Consider the following 9,132-nt stretch of genomic DNA (forward strand, 5'->3'; position numbering starts at 1 on the left):
GTCCTGCTGGCACTGGCGTCTCTTCCTCTCTTCTTTGACTCCCCTTCCCATCCTCTGTATCTTTTCTTCCTTTCTCTATTAATATTGACATTCATGGGCACATCTTATTTTCCAGATGTTTTCCTTCCTTTGAATCCTCCACCTGAGATTAAATACTAAGGAAGCATGATAATGGTAAATAATGATTTTCATCGTAACAATCACAGTATAGTAGGACAAGTGGAGCCCTTTGAACCAGGTTGAATAGTGGTTTATTCTGCATCCTGCATCCCTGCATGAAGCAAATTTTGCCCTTTTCCACCTGGAGCCATCAAGCAGTGAGATAATCAACGGGATGAGTGAAGGCAGTGAACAGGAGAGCATCTTCACTAGGAAGATGCCAGGGGCAAGTGCAGCGAGGGCTTCCCAGTAGCTACGGCTTGCATCCGTCCAACCACCGCTCCAGAGTGTCAGAGTCCTGGCAGTTGAGGGTCCAGGAGGTCCTGCGGGGAGGAAGGCCAGGGAGAGAGAACCGGAGGGGGCTCCCCATACTCACAGCTCGGCATCTCCAGGGAGCTCAGCCCCCGCTGGCCAATTTTAACCCACTACCTGGCCCCTGGAGCATGTGAGTGGGCACAGTTCTGAAAGCTTTCTTGCATCCCAAGTATGTCTCTCTCGCTGGCTGGCTCCACCACCCGCTGGCACGGGAGCTGGTGCTTCCTCCATCCTGCTCACGACATCTCCCCTTCCCGTAAACCCCACACTGCAAGATGGAGAGGCTGAGCTGTGAACTGCGAAATCCTTCTCCAACCCTGCAAAGCATTTGTAGCTTCTCTGAAGTGAGCATCAGAGAAGCTCTGTGACATGTATGGTGAGTACTGGGCAGATCCTAGTCCTGAAACTGGAACACTTGTCCCACAGCCACGGCCTCTTGTTACCTTTCCATGCACCTGCTTCACCCCTCACCTTCCAAAATTCCTTCCAGCTCCTCAACCTATGTCAGCTGGACTGAGTTTCTCTAACCTTTTCTCCTGGTCCCCCAAACATGACCCTCCTATTCCCAGCCCCTTGGCCAGAATCCAGACCCCAGGTCCTCCTCTCCCATCCTAGAAGTGGTGGGAGTCACCAGGCCACTGCAGGCCATTAGACATCAGTTCGTCCCATCCCTCGACCGGGCATGAAGCTTCATGAGTCTTCCAGGGTAGGGGGTCACACAGTTGGAGAAGGGGCGGTGACCCCCTGGCCCCTCATAGCTACAGAGCAGCAGGGAAAACACACACAGGCGTATTTTCAGAAATTGCAGTGCCCTCCATAGCCCCTGGCAGGCACTGCAGAAGGGACTCTGCGGGGAGGCAAGTGGGGGGAGCCTGGGTCTTCTCCCTTCCTGTCCGCCCCAAGTTCCACAGAGCAGCCTGATCTGAGCTTTGGAAAAGCCATGGCGGCTTATTAGCTTAATGAGAGCTCACTTCACTGGAAATCCTGAGCATGTAAGAGACCTTGATCAGACTGGCCCAACACATCTCTACTTAGTGCCATACAATGAAGATGGTTTTAGCTCATTAGTGCTTGCCCTAGGGGGTCAGCCAAGCTTCCAGATTAATTGGAAAGTCAAGATTATGCATGAAAGATATTTCCAACACCCAGAAGACAGTTAACATTAACAAGAGGATTCCCACTTTAAAATGCAATCTATTAAATTAGTGAGAAAGACAGGTTAACAAATAAGGGGTGTTGAGACCGCCGACCAGCCATTTGAAAAATATGAAGGTGGATGCCCTGTCTCACTTTTCAATACCAAAATAATTTCCAAGAAGGACCAACATTTAAGTATAAAGACATGACAATTCTATTTGATAATTTATTTAACAAAAACTTAACATAGGGTATTTTGTGCCAGGGACTGTTCTGATATAGAGGGAAACATGGCTTGATTTCTTCAGAATCTTTCATCTTAATCTTGGTTGCTATACACGTACAGTCCCAAACCAGTGGGACCTGATGAGTGGGTGAAAGTCATTAATACAGGCTACTTACCACGCTCCCATTCCTCTTTTTCCTTTTGCAATTTTCTTGGCACATTCAATTGTCTCCTTTAAATTTGGGTTCAGTGAAGTTGTGAAAGAAGAAAATGAAGTGGAATGATGCCGTGTCGCCTCTTGGCAGCTAAGTCAGAGTGATGCCAAGGAAGCTACCAGGGGCTCGCGTTAGAGAGGCTTCCATGTGATTCCAAGAATAAATCTATCCCTGTATTTTTCTCAGACAACACTGGGAAGTAGCAGGATGTGGTCATCTTTTACTAAACCTATTGATTTTTTCTTACAATCCTTATAGTGATATTTTCATTAAAAATGTGTATGATGGGGACTTCCCTGGTGGTCCAATGGTAAAGAATCTGCCTTCCAACGCAGGGGACATGGGTTTGATCCCTGATCGGGGAACTAAGATCCCACATGCCGCGGGGCAACTAAGCCCGCGCGCCACAACTAGCGAGAAGACTGCGCGCTGCAAGAAAGAGCCCATGTGCCACAACTAAGACCCGATGCAGCCAAAAAAAACGTATATGTATAGTGAATATCCTGTGCTAGGCTATAGAAGAAGCAGTGGAGATAGAATGAGAAACACAATAAATCCATCCCTGCCTTCATAACGCCTACAGTCTGGAAGGGGGTAGATAAAGATTATAGTCAACTATAATACAAAGGATACCTGGAACCATGGAGGAATGCAGCATTGAGTGGGGACACCTAATTCAGAGTTGAATTAGGGTCAGGGAAGGGTTTTTGGGCCAAGTGACATCTAGTGGAGTAGGTAAGGAAAAGGGGTTGAGGACATCACAGAAGGAAAACTGTTCCAGGCAGAAGGAACAGCATGTGAGAGGGCCCAGAGGTGCCCCTGAAGAACCAACATGTCTATGCATCCATCCTTCCATTCCCTCCTTGGACCGTGGAACCAAGACCTCCCACATGGGACCCCCTCCTTCTTGCCCGCACTACAGTCTCCCCCCTTCCATAACCTAGTCCGATTGCTTCTCCTTAAAACATTATTTCATTGCCCCCTTGTTGCCCGGAAAACAGAACCTCAAATCTTTGGCTTAGTCCAACTTTGCCCAACGTGGCTTTCCACTTCCACTGCTTTCCTCCACGACCCCACCATTCAAGACATGTCAAGGGGCAGGAGGCAAAGACAGTGCCAACCCTGATGGTACCGATACCCACAGCTTGGGGGTCATGCACAGATCCTCTTCCCAGACTTTGTTCGCACTCATCTCCCAACCTGCATCTGCTCATCCAAAAGTATAGTCCTTAGAAGTCTGTCACTGACCACCTAGCCCACTGTGCCCTCTCCTCTTTTCTGAATAAAACGTCACTTTGATTCGGCACTTATCTGTTATATACATGCATACAAACATACTGACCTGCATAGCATGCACGCATACATACATGTATCAGTCCTAATGCCCAACTATCTTGTAAATTCTTTAAATAAAGGAAAATTGTGTTCATCAAGCACCAGACACCATGCTCAGGACTTAAAACTTGTAAAGGCCTTGTGGGAGCACCCCTCACTCCCCTCCCCCCAAAAAACCTCATCCCTATTCTGACCTGTAGCTCATGGATTAGTTTTGCCTGTTTCTAAACTTTATATGTGGGTTCATATAGTACGTACTCTGTGTGACTACCTTATTTTATTCAACATTATGTGAAATTTATCCATGTTGTTGCTTATAGCTGTAACTTATTCATTTCCATTAATGTGTGATTAGAAAAAAAAAGAAAATATTTAGGAAACCATTCCTTCATGCACTTTGATTTTTAAAAAGAGTCTCTAAATAAGAATATACCATGATCTATTTATCCATTCAATTGTTGATGGACATTTGCTCCAGTTTTGGGGTTTTATTAAAAAAAAAAGCTGCTAAGATCAAATAAAATAAAATAAAAGCCTTGTCAGGTAGGTACTACTATTAACTCCATTTCCTTTTTAAAATTTTATTATTTATTTATTTAGTTTTGGTTGCGTTGGGTCTTCGTTTCTTCACGCGGGCTTTCTCTAGTTGCGGTGGCTTCTCTTGTTGCGGAGCATGGGCTATAGACACGCGGGCTTCAGTAGTTGTGGCACGTGGGCTCCAGAGCACAGGCTCAGTAGTTGTGGCGCATGGGCTTAGTTGCTCCATAGCATGTGAGATCTTCCCGGACCAGGGATCAAACCCGTGTCCCCGCCATTGGCAGGCGGATTCTTAACCACTGCACCACCAGGGAAGTCCCATAACTCCATTTTCTAGATAAGAAAACTGAGGCTCAAATCACATAACTAGTGATTATGTGGAAGTAGAGCCAAGGTTCTGTCTGCCCTCAAAGCCTGAGCTTTTTCTGTTCCCCAGTCTGCCTGACAGGAGAACTATGCAATTCCTCTGAATTGCCCCCAGTACTTAGCACAAGGTCTAGCCCCTCTAGATGGTGCCTTGTGAGTCCTGTTGGCTTGTGGTTACAAATTCCCAGGGAAGACTGTCTTACCCCTTTCGTAGAGTGTCTTCCCTCTGGGGTTTTCTAGCTCATCCCTTTCAGCTGACAGGGTAGCTCTCAGGGCTCTCAGGTCTCTTTGGACGTTGCCAGTGCGCCTGCGTACTTGCTCAGACCCTGTCTACACAGTGACCTCAAACCCCCAGGGTCATCATCGGCTTCAGTCTTCACTTATCCATCTGCATTCTTGCTCCTCTCTTTAGCCTCTAGGGATTTCTTACTTTCTTACCTAGCCAGTTCAGCTAGGTACTTTAAAAGATGGGGGGTTTTTTGGTTTTGTTTTTTTACTTTTTTACATTTTACCTAGTGGGAGGGTTTTTCAAGATATCTAGTCCACCGTATTTTCATCACAGCACTCAATACCACCTCTATTACAGATAATTGTATTGGATTCTGGAGACAAACATACATAACCTTCTTATGAGACATAAATTACAGCCCATCTTCTCCCGGTGATCGCTCTGCCTGTCAAAGTGGCAGCCTCCGCTCCCCTTGCAGAAGAGTGTCTTCTATATCAGGCCCAGCCAGAGCCCTCTGCCCTCACCCGTCAGGCTCCTCCCTGCCTCCCCCTCTGCCCACCTGCACGTGGGTCTCCATCGCTGCGTCCCAGACTGCCCAGCCCGACTCACCGCAGCCCCTTCTCCTCGCGGACCTTTGGCAGTGCAGTGCTCTGCTTGGCCTCCCTGGGGTCCACCCTGGATTTAGTTCAGCCCCGTCTTTGCCGGGCCCTCCTTCTCTCAGCTCCAAACTTGTAAGCGCTGGCCAGCCCTCTGAGCTCAATACGGCCGCCCCCGCGGGCCCCAGGGTGGAAGGAGGGAGGGATCTACCAGAGCAGGACACGTGGCAGCAGTTCTTGCCGTGATCACACCGGTCACGGTTGCGGATCCGAAAGAAGCCGTAGCCGGTGTAGTCACCGCGCAAGCTGTCGTAGGCAGCAGTGGGGTTGAACTTGCTCTCAAAATAAGTCAGGCACACCCCTAAGATGGAACGGGAGGGGTGTGGCTCAGAGGAGAGCTGGGGAATCCTCGGCAGGGGGCAGTGGGAAAAGACGTGAGGAGTGGGGCTGAGAGGGGCTACTTACAGTTTTCGAGGCTGTAGCCCTCAAAATCACTCAGGCCTCCTTCGTGGAGCTTTTTAGCCACCACACAGCGCCCCAAGACAGCAGCGCCACTTGGAACCACCAGGTACCCAATAAGGCAGGGCACCATGGACGCCTTCATCCTCTCCAGCTCAGGGTGACGGCCGCCAGGTGAGTGGATGGAGTCACAGGTAATTCTCACCGAGATCACTGGGACTCTGGCCGAAGAGAAGGGTGCTGTGGGACTGGGGGTGTGCAATTCAGGGATGCCCTCCTGGCTTAATCACAATACCTCTTCCCATCCTAATTCTGTGTTTCGTGTCACTGCAAACCCGTGGTACCCAAGGCCCTGCCTCTCCTCCCCTTCACCTCCTGTTTTCTCAGGAAACTGCTCTCTCCAAGGTCTCCTTCCCACCCCCCACCCCCATTCTTTCCCTCCAGCAAAACCCAGTGGATGCTTCTTCACACTCATTTCTCCTGACAGTAGATACAGATGCTCAAATGCTTTTTTCCTCTTTACTGTGAAAGCAGAACTTGTTCATGAAACACATTTTGGAAAATAGAAAATGAGAAAAGAAAAAAATAACTCATCACGGTCCCACCATGATGAGCACAACAGCCACTGTCTGTTGAATTATTTCCACCATTGCCGTTTATCCTGGAATATATTCTGAGCTGTGGTCTACAAACCAAACTCCAGTGACCTTTTCTGTCATTGTCCTCACAAGGAGACCTGGTCCAGCCCGGACCTGCCAGTGATGAGCTGGGTCGTCATTGGAAAGAGCAGAGAAGTCTCTTAGCCTCACAGCACCTCTGCTTTCACTCCTCTCTTCCTCTTGTTCACCTTCACACCGTCACAGTCACCTTGCACATTTCTTTGTACCTGCCCATCTCATTCCCACCCAGGTCCTTTGCACCTGCTCTCCCTTCTGCCTGGAACATGATTCCCCCAACCACCACAGAGCTTGCTTTTTCCTGTCATGGTCTCAGCTCAAACAAGCTCACCACTTCAAATAGGATTGTCTGACCACTTCCCCATCCCAGAAAATAGTTTTCATTTTCTTCACAATATAAATAAATTTCAGAAAGTTCCTCATTCATTTGTCTACCTCCCATACCAGCGTGTAAACACCAGGCATGCAGAAAACTGGCCTGTCTTGTCCTCTGCTTTAGCCTCAGAACTTAGAACAGAACCTGGGGCACGGTAGGTGCTCAGTGAATCTTTGATCAATGAATGAATGAATGAATGAATGATTGAACAAAAACCTACTCTTCCCAACAGGACTGTCATCGGATGAGCAATAAGTGAATGTGCTGATGAGCATCTCCTGCAGCTGGGAATAGTCATGCCTGTCCCAGTTCGTGCCCACTGTACACCCACTTACCATCCTTCTGCGGGCCCTTGGCGCCTCCTCAGGGGAAGGGAAGAGCAGCCACTGCAACAGGCTCGACGTTTATTGCAGGAAAGTCGCTCTGTCTACACTCCGCTCCCTGGATTCTTCAGATGTCATTTCCTTGATAACCCGTTTGCCTTCACCCAAGAGCTTCCAAACCCTAAGTCCTTCTTCGTGACCTGCTCTTTTAGAATCTTTTCTATGACATCAGTTGCTATGCACCAGGGTATTCTGAAACAGGGAGGGGTTGGTCACCAGCACATTTATATTAGTTTTCTATTCCTGCTATAACAAGTCACCTCCAGCTTAGCAGCTAAAACAACACAAATGTATGAACTCAAAGTTCTATAGGTCAGAAGTCTAACAGGGCTCACCAGGCTAAAAGCAAGGTGTTGGAAGGGCCATGCTCCTTTCTGGAGGCCCTAAAGAAGGATCCACTCCCTTGCTCATTTGGGCTGTTGACAGAATACAGTCCTTGTAGCTGTAGCACCGAGATCTCTGTTTCCTTGCCAGCTGTCAGCTGAGGGTCATTCCCAGCTGCCAGGGGCCATCTGCATTTCTGGACTCTACCTCCTTCCTCTAACTTCAAAGACAGCAAGGGTGGGTGAAAACTCCCTTTCACGCTGAATCTCATCTGCCTCTCCTTCCATTGTTGTATCTCATGGACTCACCTTCTGCCTCCCCTCCTGCTTTTAAGGACACATGTGATTACACTGGCTCGCCCAGACTCTCCAGGATAATCTCCCCATTTATGTCATTTGGAGTTACCCCCAAACAAGCTTCTGTCAGTGGGCCTGGACTGGCAGAGTGAGGGTATGTTCATTTCTACTATGGGGCACCCACACGCTGCTTCTGGGAGGTTTTCCAGGGGAGCGGCCCTGGCTGGGTCCTGGGATCCCCAGAAGTTCTGATGCTATAATCACTCTCTCAGGAATAATGCATCAGCCTCCATTCTTCACTTACTATGACCTAATTGAATTTGCATGAGGGGAGAAAACTGTGGCCTTGGGAGTCAATATTATACGTGCTTATTGTCATCTGGACATTCTCTAGGTTCCGGGAGTGGCAGGGGATGTGCGTGCCCTGAGGAAGGCGCACTGTGGGACCATCCTCTCCTGCAGCCCTAGAACCTGATGTAGTTTCCTTCCCTCCCTGGCCTGTACTAATGACAAAGGGGGAAATGTGCTTTGCGTGGAGAAGTCTTGACAGCACCACTCTAACCAAGGTGTCAGGCTTGGCACTGACAGTAGTGGGATGGCCTGACATTACGTGTCACTCGTGCCCTACGGGGGAAGCTACACAACATCACACTGGCCCCTCACATTCTGTTCCCCAGGCCTGGTGACCCAGGAAAAGGCATCGATCATTAAGCTCCATGGTCCTGAGTCTTCCAGCAAAGCTGCTAGGATCCCTCCTCCCACAAGTGGAGAACACCTGCGTATACACGAAGGCCACCTTTAGCCCCAGAATACGGGGATGTGCGCATAAGGGGGCCCCTGCCAACTGTTCCATCACAGCTTTGGTTATTGTAAAGATCGTTTGTCAACTATAATCCAACTGTAAGATAAATTTGGCTGCTTCATGTCCCAAGTCCACTACAGGAGCCAGGATCCCTGAATTGGGGCCGGGATCAGCCACTTCTAAGTCGGGGACAGGGAGCCAGCCCTGAATCCCTGAGTTCCACCTGCTCTCGCAGGGCTGAGCCCTCTCGGTTTGCCCCAGCCCTGGGCTCTAGCCGGACTTCTCCCGAGCCTTCCCCAACAGATGGATCTCCATCTGCTCCTCAGACATCACCCGATAACACAATCTATAATTACGTTTGTATCTGTGTCAATATCTGCATCTATATCTGTACAGCGTCTGCAAAAAAAAGAAGAAAAAAAAAGGCTGGAGACAAGAAAAGAGGCTGGCTAGCCAATCCTACAGACACTCAAAAACATGCAAGGTAGAAGTTCCCTTTGAAATGATCTAGTTTGCCTGTTCTCAAAACTGTTTCTTGCCAGTGAAGCCAGTGTCATGCAGAAACCCTTGATGACAGCTCACCTTCTTTGCTGCCTTTGCAAGTGGCCCATGGGGACGATATCAGGGCTTGAGGAAGATGTAACCAGTTCATCATGTTATTCGTATCTGAGTAAGGCAGAAACAGGACCAGGTCCGGAAC

At 48.8% G+C, this 9,132-nt stretch overlaps 1 protein-coding gene across 3 annotated transcripts; it reads right to left on the bottom strand.

Annotated features, from left to right (window-relative positions):
* Positions 1–295: 295 nt before the first annotated feature.
* LYZL4 (lysozyme like 4) lies at positions 296–7,685 on the bottom strand. Of its 3 annotated transcripts, XM_004277931.3 has the most exons (6): positions 7,643–7,685; positions 6,963–7,202; positions 5,581–5,822; positions 5,327–5,476; positions 2,014–2,092; positions 296–482 (listed from the first exon to the last, which is right to left on the bottom strand). In XM_004277931.3, the coding sequence occupies exons 3-6, from the start codon at positions 5,717–5,719 to the stop codon at positions 413–415; spliced, it is 438 nt and encodes a 145-aa protein (XP_004277979.1). In that variant the 5' UTR covers positions 5,720–5,822; positions 6,963–7,202; positions 7,643–7,685; the 3' UTR covers positions 296–412. The 3 variants fall into 3 exon arrangements, 1 of the variants encoding a protein (XP_004277979.1); XR_007479629.1 differs by lacking the exon at positions 2,014–2,092 and having other exon boundaries at positions 325–482; positions 5,327–5,795; XR_007479630.1 differs by lacking the exon at positions 2,014–2,092 and having other exon boundaries at positions 325–482; positions 5,327–5,822.
* Between the last annotated feature and the right edge of the window lie 1,447 nt (positions 7,686–9,132).

Source organism: Orcinus orca, chromosome 10, assembly GCF_937001465.1.
Source record: "Orcinus orca chromosome 10, mOrcOrc1.1, whole genome shotgun sequence".
In the NCBI taxonomy this organism is placed as follows: domain Eukaryota; kingdom Metazoa; phylum Chordata; class Mammalia; order Artiodactyla; family Delphinidae; genus Orcinus; species Orcinus orca.